The 20,766-nt window shown below is 36.9% G+C and overlaps 1 protein-coding gene across 1 annotated transcript in view; it reads left to right on the forward strand.

Moving 5' to 3' along the window:
- Nucleotides 1-490: 490 nt before the first annotated feature.
- LOC140138970 (laminin subunit beta-2-like) overlaps nucleotides 491-20,766 on the forward strand; it is a 555,517-nt gene continuing 535,241 nt past the window's right edge. Inside the window, exons 1-7 of the mRNA XM_072160751.1 lie at nucleotides 491-1,178; nucleotides 2,605-2,807; nucleotides 3,566-3,638; nucleotides 4,540-4,660; nucleotides 10,480-10,656; nucleotides 13,262-13,300; nucleotides 16,055-16,210. Of these exons, the coding sequence (XP_072016852.1) occupies nucleotides 531-1,178; nucleotides 2,605-2,807; nucleotides 3,566-3,638; nucleotides 4,540-4,660; nucleotides 10,480-10,656; nucleotides 13,262-13,300; nucleotides 16,055-16,210 (1,417 nt within the window). The 5' untranslated portion in view covers nucleotides 491-530. The remainder of the gene's footprint in view (nucleotides 1,179-2,604; nucleotides 2,808-3,565; nucleotides 3,639-4,539; nucleotides 4,661-10,479; nucleotides 10,657-13,261; nucleotides 13,301-16,054; nucleotides 16,211-20,766) is intronic.

Raw genomic sequence — 20,766 nt, forward strand, 5'->3', positions numbered from 1 at the left:
GTAAAATTGAGCCATTTTCAAAAAAACCAAAAGAGGCTGAAAATGCTACCCTTGTTTGCAGCATGTCCCGCTATGGTCATTTGTACTGAATACCTCTCTGGAATGTAATATTTACCCATTGCAGTTTCTTTTTGCAGTTGACAAAATTAGTGTTTGGTAGTTGGCAATATCGCAGTAATAATTCTATATATTTGTTTTGAAATAAAAGCTAAAGGTCAGTTGTTTTTCATTCAAGAAGTGGAATATCTCATTGGTGAATGCAAATAAAGATACAAACAAGCAACATGTATGCAGATAAACAATTTTCCCCTGAAAATGTCCTTAAAACACACCATACTATTACTGATATTTTTTGATATATTTCTTTCTTTCAGACCTGTTGCCATAGAAACCTGGAAACTGTGCTAATGCTATACAATAATAATGGCCACCAAGATGATTGCTATTGGCAGCAATTAACCTGTGCTTGAAATATTGGTAGCAAACAACTTTATAACAGATTTAAACTAGAGTTAGAAAGGCAAGGCAAAATGGCCGCCATTATTCAACGCAGCTTTATGTGGTGCTATTTTACGTTATTACTGCTGTCTGCTATCATCAAGGTAACTCAAACGCAAACCTGTCGTTGGAATCGCCCCTGCTACCCACCAACCGTAGACTTTCTGCAGAATATAGATAACAGGACGATCACCGCCAGCTCAACGTGTGGTGACCAGGCAGCAAACTACGACCTCCGGTTTGCGGGAGATTTTCAAGACACGTACCAATCCACAATGTGTGATGCAGCTGATCCTGACAATTCCCACACAACGGTCATGCTCTATGATTTTTCAACGCATGAAGTTTTTGGGAATTTTTATACCAGGCCTAGATTGGATACATGGTGGCAGTCTGTGAACACCGAGCAAGATGTCACCCTCATGGTGACGCTAGGCGACTCGTTTCTCTTCCAAGAGACCATCCTGTCATTTCGTAGCGTGAGGCCGCTTGCTATGAAGATTGAAAAAAGTAACGACTTTGGGCAGACTTACGTACCACTGCATTATTATGCACAGGATTGCGGCGCATCATTTCCAGGTGTAACAACGTCAAGTAATAGCTATAATTTACCGTTTTGCGAGCAGAAGTACTATTATGGGGATGCGGAGACTACTGTTCCAGGAAATGATATTCAGATGGTAAGTTTTATGGCCTGTTGGTATCTATATAGAGTTAACACTCAGCAGGAAAATTGGAAATTTGGGTTGGGGTGGCATGATTGATGGGCTATTAAAGTTGAAATCCATATACCCCCTATGAGGGAGGTCGAGGGGGAACTAATGCATTCTGAGGTGGATATCAGCAGGGGCATGCATGTATGAACGTTCAAAACGGAACCTAAACACCCGGTGTCGTCACTTTACATTGACTATGTGTACGCATGATCGTTCCCAATTTCAGGAAAAAAGGGGTTATTTTTAAACTTTGTTTTAAAAATAGGGTTGTTTTTGACGAAGGCATACTCGAAATTAAAAAATAGGGTATATTTTTGTGAATCATGATAATGTTGAAATCCCAAGAAATCTTACCATTTCTCGCTCAATTTACTCCCGGACTTCACTTTTGTGAAACTTTTTGCCTTCCTAATATCCCGCCTGATATTCAGCAAAACGCTTCGACTCGGTTTTATTTGTTTACACTGATTACGTTAATGGGGACTTACCCAGTTTGGCCGCTGATTCCATGGGACTTTTTTTTTTTAAAAGACTAGTTTGCGTCTGACGTCAGGGCAAAGGCGGAGCGTGATTTGTTTTTTTACCTTCTCATTATGGCATTTTTTGTCTGGCTAACAGGATGTCATCGCAAACTAGTCTTTTTAATTTGGTCTTCATATATCAGTGTGTTTAATTTATGTCAGTCAGTTTAAGTATTGGTCATATTCAAGTTTTATTTAGCCAAAAAAACAACAACGGGAGGATTACATTGTTGATAACTGTATCATAAAAAACACACGATGCATCCTATTTGTATATATTTTTCTGTTATTTTCCTCATTTATATAAAAAGGACAACAGAGTTCTCCTCAGAAAAGAAAATGTTCAGAACAAGTGTTTTTGTGTGTGTTCTTGAAATGTTAAAAAAGGGGGACTTTTGTAAAAGTGTACTTGAAATGCAAAAAATAGGGGTATTTTTTAAGGCTAATTTGTACCCGTTTTCGAGTAAAATAGGGGTAAAAAATGACGAAAATGTTCTTGAAACCGCGCAAAATAGGGGGGTATTTTTGACTTGGGGAACGATCATGCGTTACGCCATTGAATGTTAAGTGACGACACCGGGCCTAAACAAGTATTTATCCGGGGATTCAGGACTAAATACCATAAACTCATATTTTGGTCGCAAGTTTTTGATGTTTTATGTTCAAGTCCTTTCAAATGGACCTTTTTCTGATTTTTGACATTTTTGACACCCTAAACGACGTATGTGCTTAGGCCTACTACATCATTTAATGCCCATGAAAAAGTACCCTTGGCATGGTATCCCCCTCAAAATACAAGTGTCCCTGGAATTTTGAATTTGTATAATTGATTGTATAACATATATCTCTTGTGATCATGCATGCTACAGGTGGAATACTCCCCTGCTGGAGATCTTGGGCAGACATTTTACCAAAAATTTGTGATGGAGTACTTTAGCTCGACCAATTTACGTGTCATGCTGGTCAAGACGGGAATGGCTGCACCGGATACTCGCAGTTATTTTGCGGTTGCTGATTGGACTGTTACAGGACAGTGTCTTTGTTACGGGCATGCTGTAGAATGCACGGGGCGGTAAGTACATATTGTTCAGTTTCCCTACATAAAAGAAATAAATCTAAAACCACTAATCACTCTAATTATCCCCCTGCTGAATGGCCTATTCACCCATTGCATGGTTCCGCCATGATCCATGATCGAGGAGAGCCTCAATCTGGCAGAATACATGAATGGGAATTGAGTTTATATGCTTTTCTATGGGGTTGACCCATAATTTTCATGTTAAAAATGGGAGGAGGGGCCCTGAAATTTTTGAGGTCTGTAAAAGGGGGGGCCCGAAAAATTTTCGTGATTAATTTTTTTTGCATCAGGCCCCCCTTACAAGTGTTTGTGAATGGTCCCTTATGCTCTCCTTGCTTGCATCATGGCGAAACCATGCAATAGGCGAATTGGTGTAGCTGTCAACAGATTCCATTATAACATTATTGCATACCGGTACCATTTTTCTATCAGTTGGTTTATCCATTATTCTGGTTGGTCTGGCCAACTGGGAATGAAATAAAAATTCCTTTAAAAAAGGAATGGGCATCCAGTGGGAATTTTGATGTGATGTGCTGAAATGTAACAGTTTGGATAAAAAATTTGTCTTTAAAACAATTGTAACATTAGTAACGTAATTAGCAGTATAATTGTTTGATTTTATATATTATTATTCATAGAAAACTCCAACTATACATATAATTGCATAATTATACAAAATTATAGGTAGGGTTTGGATTGATATGTGCTGTAAAGACCATTATGCTTTATAAAATGTATGTCCTCTAATGTAGAGTCGAACATAAGTCCTTGAACATGGCACAGGTTCCAAGTCAGCAAAAACATCTAATCATTGGTCGGAACCAAGTACTACACTACAATATTCTTATTGTGGTCGCCTGCACAGGTACACTGTCGCCAAGATACCTGACTGGTACACACAAGAGTACCTACACAGTACCAATGTTGCTACTGTAAAGGACCAACCAGCTGTGGTACAGCACTGGTACTCCCCTGGTACTGCAAAGTACCTGCCAAGTATGTTGGTGATGGTGTACCTGTGCAGGCAGCTCCCATAGGAATCTTGTAGTGTACATTTGTAATTACATTGTACCTGTCCGGTTCATGTGTGTTGAAATGCCTGTCTCCAAAGGCAACATAGGATTTTGTATACTCAAATCTGACAATTTGCCATACTAAATTTAGCTAGTGAATTTGCAGAAGTTTGATTATTAAAACAGTGTTGGTACCATATTTTTCTTGGGAGGGAGGGATGAACCCAAATAATATTTACCTAAATTAGCTTAAATAGTGCTTATTGCTCTTAATGTGTAACAGTTGATGCTAGTGAGGTTGAGACACCTCTGATGACGTCACATGTGTAGATGACGTCAAACAAGGGATGTTGTTCTTTCCGGAGTGTCAGGAGGTTGTCCCAGACAGGATCACTAGCAACAACAAATCTTATTAGCAGCAACTGTGGCGTGTCCAGGGGGTGTTTTAGGGGCTGACCCCCCCCCCCCCAATACACTTTGTTAAAAATCATGTAAAGCTGTTTTTTGGCGATTTTAGCCATTAAGCCCCCGCATAATTGTGAAAGCCCCTCTGAGCTCCCCGCAGGAACAGATCCTGGACACGCTGGCCAGGCACACCGGTGACCAACATCTGCTGAAGACGCTGGTTGAGCTAGTGAAAGCTCTCTGATGAGTGTACTAAATTTGAATAGCATAGAAGTTTCATTTTACCTTTTTTTTCATTTTTAATCAAGAATCAAGCAGAGTGTGTGTGTCAGCATAACACCCAGGGAGCAAGCTGTAGGGAGTGTAAACCGCTATTTAATAACAGACGTTGGATGGAAGGAAGAGGCAATAATGCCAATGCATGTGAAGGTATGTACATTTGTTTTTTTGTTGAAATGGTCGCTCCATGTGGAGATACGCTTGGTTCCTGATGGGATCAGGCTGAGACAAAATGCTCAGCCAGGCTAAACAGTGGCATAGCCAGCACTTTTTTGGAGGGGGGGGGACAAAGGGTGGCAAGACAAATTTTAAAGGAGGGTACCTTTTGGCAAAAAAATCAGTTAATGTTACAAATGCGCGCGAAAATTTTTGCCATATTGAAGCTAAACTGGTGAAATATGGTACAAAAAGTGAATAAATTAGTATGGCGCTCAAAAAGTCTTAAATGTCGGGCGGGCACCATCCCACAGGGGGAAAAAGGGGGCAAGACTTTTCACGGGGAGGAGCTTCCCCTTGTCGAATAGGAGGTCTTTGAGTGCCTGAAAAGGGGGTCTTAGCAGCCCTACATAAGTGTCGCTTCTAAAGTGGGAGTGCCCCCGGTATTAGCACATCAAAGTTTTTAAGAGCTTTTAAAGACTGAAAGAAGATCAAAGGGTAATATTTAACTGACTAAGATTAATAAACAATATGAACGCTGAACGATCCTCTAATTACATACTTGCTGAAATTATGTATCTCAAATTATGTCTGCTTACAAAAGCCATTTAGGGGGCTATCATTTTCTTTGGAAGGGGGGTCCCAAATATGTTTTATGACCCTCCTATCACAGGCTACATTTTTTGTGACCCCCCTATCTTGGGTCAAAAATTTTTTATGACCCCCCTTCTGCCAACACAGACACTCAAGACAAATTATTCATTGCAGGAACAAAGGCGCGGAGTGTATGGAGTTTGTTTGTTTGTTTATTGCTTGATTGATTTATTGATCGATTGATTGATTGATCGATTGATCGATCGATTTTTATCGATTGATTGATTGACTGACCGACCGACCGATGTACTCGCTTGATTTCCTTGGTTTTAATATAAACACCCATAAGGTGACGAAAAAAAGAAAACACAGTTTTGGGAACAAACATTTTTCTTGGTCATTTGAAAAAAAGGCCCTGAACGACCCTACTTGAAAGGTCCGCCCCAGTAGAACAGGATTTTTTTTTCATTGCCTGAACTGAACATGACTTCTACATTTATTTTGCAGGGAAATGGAAAAACATTAATGAAAACAATTAGAAACATAGTGAATATATTTGAAATGAGACACTAGTGACCTTCATGGGCACCATTGTAAAATGTCTATGTTAGTTGCTCAATTAATTGAAACTGGAATTTGATTACAAATAAGAGCATTTAATCAGGAAATTAGCCATTGTAAACATTATATATAGCAGTTTCATGAATACCAGTATCTGTTTCTGAAATGAAATACTAGCAACCTTAAGGGATCTAGAATGAGCGTTTATGCGTTTCAACAGTATTTTTGTGGGACATGAGAGCACCTCAGACGATCGAATTGCATTCTGAATACGAAGCATGTGTTTCTGATATCAAATAATTTTCATTTTTTGTAATTCACGATATAATACAAATTTTATGACAAATTATTAAAATTTGATATTTTTCAAATTTTTGATAACAGTCCTCGAAATAAATTTCATAAATCTAATGATATATTCTTAAAGTGTATGTAGCTGGGAGGAAAATGACGATCAATTGAAAATTTTGACCTTTTATATTGAAGATATGGATTTTTACCCCAAAAGACCTATTTTTTTTGGTGTTTTGGAAAAAAATCCATATCTTCAATACGAAAGGTCAAAATTTTCAATTGATCGTCGGCTTTTCATCCCACCTACATACACCTTAAGTATAAATCATCAGATTTATAAAGTTTACTTCAAGTACTGTTAAATATCAAAAATATCAATTTTAATGATTTGCCATAAAATGTGTATTATTGCGAATTTCAATTTCAAAATTATTGATATCAGAATTCTTCGTATATGTCGATGTGCTTAATGTCCATTAATAAATACTGTCCAAACGCCCAAACGTTCATACCCCTTCCCTTAAGGGATCTGGAATGAGCGCGTTTTGAGCGTTTGACAGTATTTTTGTGGGACATGAGAGCACATCAGACATATCGAATTGCATTCTGAATACGAAGAATGTCTTTCTGATATCAAATAATTTTGATTTTTTGAAATTGCAAATTAATTTTTCTTACTTGTATTTGATACAACTGTGGATTCACTTGTAAATGGTTTTAAAAATTTAGTTTTCAGCTGTTGGCTCCATATTATGTCATGGTACAACCAGAAATTTCTTTTCAGGGGAGATTGTGGGAGAGAGCTAAGGGACTTTCAGGGAGGGGAGAATCTTAAAATTGGGCAATTCCCCCCCCCCCCCCCCAAAAAACGTTTTTTTTGTAGCCAGTATGGCAATAGCATACAATAAAAGTTGTGAACCTTTTATTTAAACGGATGATAATTTACCTTTTTTGGATATATAATCTGTTGAAGACATTAAACTTAAAAAATATATTGTGTATTAATAGGCTTGCAGTGAAGAGATGAATAATTAAATATTTGTTCTGAATTCTGTCCATACTGAAAAATTATATTGAAAATTGTAAAATAAAAAAATAATACAACAATTTGCAAATTAAATACAAGGATCAGGTGTTCTGCCATCTGTTGTCATTAATGTATGCAGAACAGGGAGTAGGCTGTTTGTTGCTATGGTAACTTGTGTTACTAGAGTATAAACCAAGTAAATAATGTGATGGCAGAGAAGATATCGTACACTTCCCATGATGCATTTCTTTCATTTTAGTTTCCTTTATGGATTCGCTATCTAGTGCAACATGAGTCGATAGAGACGAAATGTAACTCAATGAACAGAGCATATCCAGATCTTACAAAATATGTCTATTTCTTGACTATTTACCCATGTTTAACCAGTCTATTCTCAAAATTAACAAAGGGAGCCTGCACAAAGTAATTAGAGTGCCATTTGATGATATGAGGGGACAAATCATGTTGCTATGGATTCTGGGAAGTGTATTGATATCTTCTCTAATGTGATAGTTTTATATCAATGGCTATCAAAGGAGCAGATGATAAATAAGACTACCCATTCATTGTGGTCTTTGTAAAAGTCCAGTGGCATATCAGTGTCAGTTGTCTGTGGGGGCAAAAATAAAATCCCAGTGAGCATCATTTTGGTCCTGTTTAATGTGATATTAAATGTGTGTGAAGCACAAAATTCTTTTTCAATTTACACTATTTTAGCCCAAAATTAAGGTGAAATTTTTGGTTTACCACATTAATTTTCAATTTTACACTATTTCTGCCCAAAATAAAGGTAAAATTTTGTATTTACCAGGCAAATTTTCAATTTTATGGGGGGGGGGGTAGTGGTTCCTCTTTTGGGGCTTGTTTTTAGGGAATTTAAATGTTTTTTTTTGCAGGGTTGAGTTAGCACATTACCAATTGGGAAATAGCAACATAATGAAAATTAGTGTTCAATTCGTTCCTTTTGTAACCTGTTTACCCTCAAACTGGTCAAACTTCCCCTAAGAAATGACCAGATAATGCTATGTCCCTATAGCTCCTGTCACACATTTTCTCTGGGTTGGAGTATCATGAACGTGAACTCAAGCAGTGGCGGCGGCAGGAAATTTTTTTTTTGGTGGTTTTGGGGGGGAAGTGAATTTCAGGGGGAAAAATTAACAAATTGTGCACAAAATTACCGCAAAACATGGAAATTTTCGTAATTTTGGGTTTCTTCTAGGGGGGCAACAGGGGGGACAAGAGTTCTGACTGGGGGCATTTTCTCCCCATGCCCCCCCCTGTGGCGCCGCCACAAGTAAATTTATAAATTGCCTGTGGTGGCACCTTTTTTATGCTATAAATTAGACTAAAAGTGTACAATTTTGCCCCAAATGGTAGCAGTTAAATGCTTTTTGTTCTGACAGGGGGAGCCCTGTCTTGTCACCTTTGTTGAACTGTTCCATCTGTCCGTATATCCATCTGTCTTTCTCCCTTTGTCTGTCTGTCTGCCGCTCATATTTCTCTAGATTTGTTGCTCTCTGTCTGTCTGCCCCTGTCCCACTCTTTCCTCTCATTCTAAAGATGTTTCCGTTTTGGATGTTCAGTTTGATTGCAAATTTTATGTTATAATGTAACCTTTCATTTGTTATATTTTCATTTACAGCATTTTGTTTAGTTAATTAACGAACTATTCCCTGTGGGGTCACTCAAGTTGCATAGTGTACATGACTAGAAATTGTCAAAACATGCCCTAAACAGGATTTGCCCTTTTGAGCAAAAAAGCACCCTTAAACAGGAATTTAGCATGATTTCACAATAAATTTTACCCCTACATAGGATTGTATCGTAAAGATACCCCTAAGCAGGATTATCTGAAAGGTACCAGTCTTACAGGTTTTTGATAAAAATAATGTAGCGATCGAAGATGTAGAATGATCCATGCAGGGAATCCCGGAAAGGAGTCGAGCTGAGGAAACATGCCAGGGAAACACACTTTTTGAAATAAAGAAATTAAAATGACCCCTAAGGCTGCGATCACATAGATGTATACGGTATACGCTATTCACTATACGAAATACGCTCATTCAATCAGGCTGAGTTCACATACATTGTACTCCTATGTGAACTCAGCCTGATCGAATGAGCGTATTCCGTATAGCGAATAGCGTATACCGTATACTTCTATGTGATCACAGCCTTAATGCACCAACTAGAAATTTAAAAACAACCCTTTTCATCAAAACAGGCATTTTTGACCCCTAAATGGGATACAAATTTTGTGCGATTCACAAAAGGACCATTAATTTGGAGCATGTGTATACTGTGAAATTTGAATGGCCCATATTATGCTTATAATATCTCTGATTTGATCAATACATATACTTTTGCAGCCTATATGGGATTGATATTTACACAGCTGTGACGTTAGTCATGGCTGTGTCTTTTTTCTTACAGGATCTTCTTTCTTTCTTTCTTTCTTTCTTTCTGCCGACCATTACATTTGCTCTAGCACTCACATGCTTACACCGATTTGGACCTAACTTGGTCAAAACCATCACTGACCATGCCCCTACATGTCACATTAAACTCGTGGGGTCAAAGGTCACGTTGGAGTCATAGGGGTCAAAAACGTGATTTCAACACAAAATGCTTCTTCTACAGATTACGAATGACGGTGACCCCACTTGCACACATACATTGCTATTACCCAGTGTCTATGGGGTCCTCACAGATTTGGGGTCAAAGGTCATTAAGGGGTCACTTCCGGTATAAAACGAAAAACCTTCAAATGTTTTTATTTGCTAAGAAAAACAGGACAGTAACGGTATGTTCACACATACATTGTAGTTACCCTGTGTATATGTGGTATTTTTTATTTAGGGTCAAAGGTCATTAAGGGGCCACTTCTGGTATAAAACGAAATACCTTTAAAATGCTTCTTCTCCCACAAATTACGTAGGACAGTGACAACACTTTTGTATTTGCTAAGAAAAACATAGGAGAGTAACAGTATGTTCACACATGAATTGTGGTTACCCAATTCATATGTGGTATTTTTTCATTTGGGGTCAAAGGTCATTAAGGGGTCACTTCCGGTCTGAGACGAAAAATGCCCCTTCTGTCACAAATAACATAGCAAAGTGGTGCCACGTGCACCCATATATTGACATTAGCAAATGTCTATGGGCGTTTTTATATATTTTGGAGTCAAAGGTCATTAAGGGGTTACAACACGGCTGTGTTCGTGGTCTTAGACCACAGCTAAGTCTAGTTATAAACTGCTTTCTCTTTCTGAAACAAAATGAATGTTATTCAGCAGTCAAATTCATCATTCGAAATGTTTTTGCTTTGATTGCAGATTGCGGTTGTGATGGTTTTGCGTCAATGTGCGTTTATGACGAGGTCAAAGGTTACGGAGTATGTCAGGGATGCAGAGAAAACACGGTTGGTGATAAATGCGAGATGTGCATAGATCATTATTATCGTAATCCTAATTACACCGGCCCTGGACGCAATGATGGGAATACTTGCGAAGGTAATGACAATTATCTAACTATCTTAATGGAATTCATGAAATTAAAACTAAGAGTTTGAAAGCCTCTTGATCTAACATTAACCCCAGTGGGCTATTCCAGTTGAAATCCATACACCCTGTTTAGAAAACGTACATGACCTTAATCTAAAGGTCCATTCATACTATGCTGCAATTGCTTTGCGTTGCGTTGCCGATATATCAATTACTTTTTGCCGCAACTCATCGCTTTTCCAAATTAAAATGTAGGCCTATTTAACTTTATAGCGATACGTACCGCAATGCAGTATTTTGCAGTACGATGCAGTGCAGCAAATTAACGCATTGCATCGCTAAGCAATTGCAGCGTAGTATGAACAAACCTTTACACACAGGGAGACTGAATTTCCAAATGGGGATACCTAAATGGGAGACTCCATTTGAAATCTACACCCCCTATGTGTGAGATTTAAGTCATGAGTTGGGTGAATTGCTGGTTAAGTCAATTCACTTTCAGCTATTTCCAGGTTGACAAGTCATTTGGGTTACAGGTCAATAGTCCGTAGGGTTATTAGTCCAAAACCCAAAAACGGTCATTATAAACCATAATCCTTACCCTAACCCTAATACGAGTTATATAACCTAAGCTCTAATCCTAAACCTAACCCTACTATCCTCAGCCCTACTATAATCCTAAATGTGATGTGATCAAGCAAAATGAGTCGGATGTCATGAATATTGATTTTGAGATACAGCCAATATTATACTATTCAACTTCTTTGTATTTATTGTTCTGAGCAACACTAAAATGGCCATATACCTGAAGTCTAATTATGATGGGGTTTTAAGCAAAATAAAGTTCTAAGAATATCTTGTGTAATGGAATATTGAAAACTGAAAAGTTTGATTTTTTTATTGACATCGGACTCATTTAGGTTGATCGCATTTCAAATGTATCCCAACTCTAATCCTAACCGTAACCTAAATGCCCTAAACCATAACATTAACCCTTTTTGTACTAATGACCCTTCGGAAATATGATCTGTTCCTGTCATTTGATTCAAATTGAGTCATTTGATACATACTGAGTTATAATCTGAGTCTAATTGAGTCACATACTAATGGATATCAGGGAATATCCATAGTGACATATGTTGAAATTTCCCCCAAAATGGTTATCACATAGTGACAGATGACTTTGTCAATCTTACACTGGAGATACACAATACACCCGGATGTTCACATCCATCACCTGGGGCGTGCCCAGAAACCGGGACCCCGGGGACTGATATCTGAACGGAAAATGTTTAAAGGTGTAACATTGGCGCAGAAGCGCATGAGGCGCGCTATGCGATAGGGGGTGTCTGAGGGGAAGTGCCCCTCAGAATTAGAAATTTTTGAAAGTAAAAGCCCTTTTGATTTTAGGTGGTAATACGCCCCCCTGCCCCCACTGGCTATGCCACTCTCACTCCCTCTCCCTCCCTCTCTCTTCCTTCTCTCTCTCTTTCTCCCTCACTCCCTCTTTTTTTTTTTAAAGACCCAGGGGGCTGAAACCCCCAAAGCTCCCCGGCACGCCCCTGATCACTATGTGATACACCCGGATGTTCACATCCATCACTATGTGATACACCCGACCAATTCATATTGTAGTTTGTTGAACTAATTCATCTGTTTTCTTTTAATACACAAAGTGAGTGTTTATATTTTGAATCATAACTTTATATTAACCATTCTATCAAACATTGTAATTATTTTTTTCACATTTATAGCCTATGTCAAGGGTTTAGTGAAACGCTACATCATCTTCATATTTTGGTGAAAAGAGGATTTTGATATCAAAATTAAAAAAAAAAAAGGTTTGGTATTGAGAACAAAGAATTACATGCAATCCAATCCTAACCCCAATAAAGCCACTGACTAAGAAACATAGCCTTATCTCCAAGAGGCCTAAGTTGCTAGTGCAAAAAAAAAATACTGAAATGGGACAATCTGAACAGAATGTTACCCATCTGAAACTCTCCACTGCCATATCCGGATTGCGTTTGCTTTTCAGTCAGTACGAAAAAGGCATAATACCACCGTTTAAAGCAGCACTTCTTAGGCTATTGATGTGCATTATGCACCCATTACTCCCAGCCAGGCTGGTGATTTTGAAACTTTACAGGTCCAGCCGCAAACTTACTCGTCACTGACTGGACTGGTGTTATTTCTGGAGCTGTACATACATGTATAACAAATGACCATACAGGGATATGCCGCAAACATGGGTCTCATTTTCGGCTATTTGTTCTAAAAATAGCACAATTTTGCCTAACAGTAACCAAAATGATCAATATTTGCCAAAAAATTGGGCAGTTGGCAATAAAATTAACTAAAAAATTAAAATTTGGGAATAGGGATGGTCGGGTAAAATTGGTATATGGATGGGACCACTTTCAAATTCTCAGCAGCACATACATCCTCATCCACAGTTGAGTACCCCCCCCCCCCCCTGTTTCATCCATGGGGTCATGAGGTCAAAATGGAGGTGAGTTAGTATTGACTAAGCCATTGATGTATTGTTTGTGTCATATTAACCATACTTACACTATACATATTTTCTTTGTGTACATTAACTTGTTGTGGACAGATGCGTTGGCACCGGAACCATGTTCACGGTACTGTTGGTGTAAGTAACATCCAATCTTGGACCTAGATTACACTATTTGCCTTTTGCATGGATCCGCCATCTTGCTTTCAAAACGAGGTTCTCCCTGCAAAGCATGCGCAAAATGTGTATTTTTGTTTCTTGCGTGTCTCTTCAAGTATTGTATTTGTTTGTCTCTTCAAGAATGTTTCTTGCGCTTTTCTAGCAACACGCCTGTATTCATTTGTCATCTATATGGGGATGCTAATTCCCGGGCAAATGAGCCGATTTGCATGTTTTGCCTGCATTTTTATTAATCCACTCTGCAGTTTAAATGCAATAACTGATCAACTTCAAACTTGGTATGGTGATAGTATATGGTGACCTGATGTGCTGTATATTTTTATCCCATGTTATTTTCATGTTTATAAATAGTAATGAGCTCATGTGCATATTTTGCCTACATATTCATTAATCCACTCTGCAACTTAAACGCAATAACCGATCAACTTCAAACTTGGTATGGTGATAGCTGATAGTATATAGTGGCCTGATGTGCTGTATAGTTTTGTCCCATGTTATTTTCATATTTATGAATAGTAATGAGCTCATGTGCATATTATTTTGCCTAAATATTCATTTATCCACTCTGCAGCTTAAACGCAATAACCGATCAACGCCATTATTATGTTTTCAGGGTTATTAGAAGTTAAGAAAATCTAATAATGATAATATTGATGGCTTATTTCAAGATGATACCATAACATATCGGATTCGTCATACAAATATCGAACTCCGCCGCTGGCTCGACCGTCCGATATTTTTATGACTCATCCGATATGTTAAGGTATCATGCTCAGCCATCCAATATTATATCAAACTTGGTATGGTGATAGTATATATGGTGACCTGATGTGCTGTATAGTTTTGTCCCATGTTATTTGCATATTTATGCATAGCAATGAGCTCATTTGAATATTTTGCCTACATATTCATTAATCCACTCTGCAGCTTAAACGCATTAACCGATCAACTTCTAACTTGCCTTGGTGATTGGATATGCTGGCCATATGTGCTGTTTATATAGTTTTATGTCATGTTCACGCCGCATTGCATGCTACAGATGCACTACCTTTGATTGTGTGTGTATCAATACGGATTCTATTGTCTCAAGAAAGCCAAATGGACTATACTGCGCCAATAAAGTATCCTTACACTTGGAAAAATAATCACAATTTCAAAATTGTCCCATATTGGGGTAGATTTGTTTTTGTAATAGATGCAATATCTAATTCTGCACATTATGACACCACATTGAATCCAATGTAACCTCAAGAAGTAAAGTTACAAGCAATTGAATAGATGAAGGTCCAGTTTTAAAAGTGACAAACTGGCCTATGCAAGGCGCACAAAGATTCCAACAAGCACAACAAAGAGACAACACAGTTTCTTCAATAAAGCGTTATTTAAAGCAGTTTTTATTTCAGTTTTTACTTCTCTGTACTTTTCATAACTTTCATTTTATTTCTCAGTTGTTTTGTTTCAGTTTTCTTTTGTTCTTTTTGTTTTAAATTAAAGCCAAACGCATAAATTAGCCATTCACCACTCTCAAACTGGCCTATGCAAGGCGCATAAAGATTCCAACAAGCACAACAAAGAGACAACACAGTTTCTTCAATGAAGCGTTATTTAAAGCAGTTTTTATTTCAGTTTTTACTTCTCTCTACTTTTTATAACTTTCATTTTATTTGTCAGTTGTTCTGTTTCAGTTTTCTTTTGTTGTTTTTGTTTTAAATTAAAGCCAAACGCATAAATTAGCCATTTACCACTCTCAAACCAGATTTGTGGTCGGTGGAGTTTTGAATAGGCCAGTTTGTCACTTTTGAAGCTGGACCTCCGTCTAATCAAATGCTTGTAACTTTATTTCTTGAAGTCACATTGGATTCAATGTGGTGTCATAATGTGCAGGATTAGATAGTGCATCTATTAAAAACAACAAATTTACCCCAATATTGTTCAGTTTGGAAATTGTGATTATTTTTCCAAGTGTAAGGATACTTTATTGGCAGTATATAATAGTTGTAGGGTGCTAATTAGATCAAATACAGTATTGGGAATTCCTGTGTGGTGTTCAAATTTGACCTCTACATCAAGTCTTAGTTGAGGGGCAGGAACTGCAAGTTAAGATCTCAAAAAAAAGTCATACCTATTTTAACCCCCTGGGCACTACCTGCCGATCTAACATTGCCTCTGATTGGTCAGTTACATGATATCTTCACTTTAATCACCAATCAGAATGGAGCTATGCAAATTAATCATCCCAATTTTTTTTTGTGTGGTGAAATTAAATTGATAATAAAAACGTCTTTTTGACCAATCAGCATGTAGTTCTCACGGGGTTAAAATGCAATATTTTAATATTTTTTCTGCCTGCTCCCGGGGTGCCTGCTCCTCTGCAGCTACATGCTGTTCTTCACAATTTTTAAGTGCCAGAAATTTTGAGAAATTTTGAAGGGATAGGAGCAATTATAAGCACAAGGTCACCACCCCAGTAATCCTCATCTGAACGTATAAATATCATAATCCTTACTTTAATCTAATCACTCTGTTCATCCTAATTGTAACCTTTCAAATTGTAACGCTACTAAGTTCTAATGGCTAGGATTGGGGAAATTATATTGTTATCTCACCGTGAACTTGCTACTTTGTAACAAATCTAATTGCATTATGTGAATTGCATTCACTTCATGTTCAAATTCAAATTAATTAAAAATTGACTTTTGGTTGTTTTTATAGCTTGTGGGTGCAGCAGGACAGGAACTGTACGAGGGAGTGTGTGTAATGAGACGGATGGGCAATGTGAGTGTAAGACACATGTAACAGGCCGGAAATGTGATGAATGCAAAGATACATACTACAACCTACAGTCTAGTAACCCTGCTGGTTGCCAAGGTAAGTCAAATCAACTCAGATCAGAATCAGATCAATCTTATAGCATATTGAATCAAATCAGATTAAGCAGTGGCATAACTAGAGTTGGTATCGCCCGGGGCAAGAAACAAAATTGGCGCCCCTACCCCCACCCGAGAATATCTTAGACGCAGGGTGTATTTTAATAATAAGACATTATGGAATTGAATACCTGAGTGGAAGAAGGGCCCAACTCCATCAAAAGTGTTATTGAGATATTAACAAAAAACTTAATTTGGAAAAGTTTTCATCTTCAGGGGACCTTTAATACATGGACATACAGTATTACATACATTCGAAATCATATATGATGTTTCCATGGCAACGGTACAGGTCTTAATACAAGCTGGAATTGGGCCCTGCTTCCACTAATATACTGCAAGTGCCAGTTCCGTAAGCAGATTTGTTATAAATAGCTACAGGAATTTGAAAATTGTCCATTAATTGCACAAGTAGAAGCATGTAATATGTTAGCAAGAAAGTTTATTGTTGTGAAAAGTAGATTTCATGGATGAACAAAATTCCTCTTTAACCCAATATTTCTTCCATGAAAACCATGATTAAGTGGTGTGGAAGACTATTTAGAGAGTGGATTTTGGCTCATCTTTCACACACAAGGAAGAACAGTCTGCTGGCAATAAAATGGTGGGTCTAACTCATTTTTGTAAAAAAATTTGAGTTGGGCCCTTCTTCCACTCAGGTATTCAATTGCAATCATGCTAATGCATGCCAAATGGTAGGTTCAATATTTTTTTAAGTGAGGCCGATTTGGCGCCCCCCCCCCTTGACCCCTAGTTACGCCACTGACATTAAGTCAAATCAAATCAGAACAAGTCAAATCAAATAGATCAGATCAGATAAGTCAAATGAAGTCCGATCAAATCAAGTCAAATCAATTCAGATTAAATCAAATAAGATCAAGTGAGATTAATGAAATCAAATAAGATCAAGTCAGATCACATAAGGTGAGATCAAGTCAAATCAGATCAAGTCAAATCAGATCAAGTCAAATCAGAACAAGTCAAATCAGATCAAGTCAAATCAGATCAAGTCAAATCAGATCAAGTCAAATCAGATCAAGTCAAATCAGATCAAGTCAAATCAGATCAAATCAAATCAGATCATGTCAAATCAGATCAAGTCAAATCAGATCAAGTCAAATCAGATCAAGTCAAATCAGATCAAATCAAATCAGATCAAGTCAAATCAGATCAAGACAAATCAGATCAAATCAAATCAGATCAAGTCAAATCAGATCATGTCAAGTCAGATCAAGTCAAATCAGATCAAGTCAAATCAGATCAAGCCCAGATCAAGTCATATCAGATCAAGTCAAATCAGATCAAGTCAAATCAGATCAAGTCAAATCAGATCAAGTCAAATCAGATCAAGTCAAATCAGATCAAGTCAAATCAGATCAAGTCAAATCAGATCAAGTCAAATCAGATCAAGTCAAATCAGATCAAGTCAAATCAGATCAAGTCAAATCAGATCAAGTCAAATCAGATCATGTCAAATCAGATCAAGTCAAGTCAGATCAAGACAAATCAGATCAAGTCAAATCAGATCAAGTCAAATCAGATCAAGTCAAATCAGATCAAATCAAATCAGATCATGTCAAATCAGATCAAGTCAAATCAGATCAAGTCAAATCAGATCAAGTCAAATCAGAACAAGTCAAATCAGATCAAGTCAAATCAGATTAAATCAAATCAGATCAAGTCAAATCAGATCAAGTCAAATCAGATCAGATCAGATAAGTCAAATGAAGTCAAATTAGGTCAGGTCAGATCAGATCAAGATTAAATCAAATAAGATCAAGTGAGACTAATGAAATCGAATAAGATCAAACTCAGATCACATAAGGTGAGATCAAGTCAAATCAGATCAAGTCAAATCAGATCAAGTCAAATCAGATCAAGTCAAATCAGATCAAGTCAAATCAGATCAAGTCAAATCAGATCAAGACAAATCAGATCAAGTCAAATCAGATCAAGACAAATCAGATCAAGTCAAATCAGATCAAGTCAAATCAGATCAAGTCAAATCAGATCAAGTCAAATCAGATCAAGACAAATCAGATCAAGTCAAATCAGATCAAGTCAAATCAGATCAAGTCAAATCAGATCAAGTCAAATCAGATCAAGTCAAATCAGATCAAGTCAAATCAGAACAAGTCAAGTCAGATCAAGACAAATCAGATCAAGTCAAATCAGATCAAGTCAAATCAGATCAAGACAAATCAGATCAAGTCAAATCAGATCAAGACAAATCAGATCAAGTCAAATCAGATCAAGTCAAATCAGATCAAGTCAAATCAGAACAAGTCAAATCAGATCAAGTCAAATCAGATCAAGTCAAATCAGATCAAGTCAAATCAGATCAAGTCGAATCAGAACAATTCAAGTCAGATCAAGACAAATCAGATCAAGACAAATCAGATCAAGTCAAATCAGATCAAGACAAATCAGATCAAGTCAAATCAGATCAAGTCAAATCAGATCAAGTCAAATCAGATCAAGACAAATCAGATCAAGTCAAATCAGATCAAGTCAAATCAGATCAAGTCAAATCAGAACAAGTCAAATCAGATCAAGTCAAATCAGATCAAATCAAATCAGATCAAGTCAAATCAGATCAAGTCGAATCAGATCAAGTCAAATCAGATCAAGTCAAATCAGATCAAGTCAAATCAGATCAAGTCAAATCAGATTAAATCAAATCAGATCAAGTCAAATCAGATCAAGTCAAATCAGATCAGATCAGATAAGTCAAATGAAGTCAAATTAGGTCAGGTCAGATCAGATCAAGATTAAATCAAATAAGATCAAGTGAGACTAATGAAATCGAATAAGATCAAACTCAGATCACATAAGGTGAGATCAAGTCAAATCAGATCAAGTCAAATCAGATCAAGTCAAATCAGATCAAGTCAAATCAGATCAAGTCAAATCAGATCAAGTCAAATCAGATCAAGTCAAATCAAATCTGATTAAGTCAAATTAGATTAAATAAAATCAGATCAAGTCAAATCAGATTAAATCAAATCAGATCAAGTCAAATCAGATTAAATCAAATCAGATCCAGGCAAATCAGATTAAAGCAAATCAGATCCAGTCAAATCAGATTAAATCAAATCAGAACAAGTCAAATCAATTCAGATCAATCAAATCAAATCAGGTCAAATCAGATCAAGTGAAATCAGATCAGATCAGATAAGTCAAATGAAGTCAAATTAGGTCAGGTCAGATCAGATCAAGATTAAATCAAATAAGATCAAGTGAGACTAATGAAATCGAATAAGATCAAACTCAGATCACATAAGGTGAGATCAAGTCAAATCAGATCAAGTCAAATCAGATCAAGTCAAATCAGATCAAGTCAAATCAGATCAAGTCAAATCAGATCAAGTCAAATCAGATCAAGTCAAATCAAATCTGATTAAGTCAAATTAGATTAAATAAAATCAGATCAAGTCAAATCAGATTAAATCAAATCAGATCAAGTCAAATCAGATTAAATCAAATCAGATCCAGGCAAATCAGATTAAAGCAAATCAGATCCAGTCAAATCAGATTAAATCAAATCAGAACAAGTCAAATCAGTTCAGATCAATCAAATCAAATCAGGTCAAATCAGATCAAGTGAAATCGAAACAAGTCAAATCCCTGGTGGGGTCACTCAACTTGCAATACTGACTGCACGATTGTTACCAAAATAGCAGAAAAAGGGGTCATTTTTAGAATTTGTCTGTGGACAAAATTTTCTGTGAAATTGGAAAAATAGGAGTGTTTTATTGCACAAATGTCTGCGAAATTGGAAAAAAAAGGGGTTCTCATTATTTTCTCCCGAATCCGTGGATAGTCGGCCAGATAAATAAATCACAGGAATAAATTTGGTTTCCTACTTCGGCCTTGTACTCTTCCCATGATCAATGTTGTTCTCGGTCCTATTTTGTGCGTATAGCCTTAGCATAGATTCGCGGAAATTTTGCAATAGCCACGGGAAGGCTCTACATACCAGTAGCTCGTTCTGTTGCTGATTTTGGAATATTTTGAAGTATGTGAAAATAAGCCTGTGGAACGAAGACATGAAGAAATGATTTTCATTGTCTAAATCAATATATTATTGAAAAATAACACTTAGATGTTTTTGCAAAAGTTCATTCTACAAATCATACTTTTTGTTTTGTTTTTCCATTACAAATCATACTTTGAAAACTTGCTTGATTTATTGTTGTTAATAAGTTATGTACATTTTACAAAAGTGTTGTTGTTTCAGCCTTTTTTGCAACATAACTCAAGAACCACAGGACCTATAAAAGTATATATATATCTGTGATATTTGAATTCTTCTACACACTTGCTGTGAAATGATCAATGCAATTGTTGCCAAAGCTCATTACCATTTCCACGATGCTGTGAACTACCAAATCGCAACAGGTTAAAATGGTTGCTAACTGTAAAGTACTGATTTGATCATAAATTTGGTGTCCATACTACCATGACTCCCGCTTAATTGTACCATAAAATTATGTG

Source organism: Amphiura filiformis, chromosome 18 (genome assembly GCF_039555335.1).
Source record: "Amphiura filiformis chromosome 18, Afil_fr2py, whole genome shotgun sequence".
Classification (NCBI taxonomy): Eukaryota; Metazoa; Echinodermata; class Ophiuroidea; order Amphilepidida; family Amphiuridae; genus Amphiura; species Amphiura filiformis.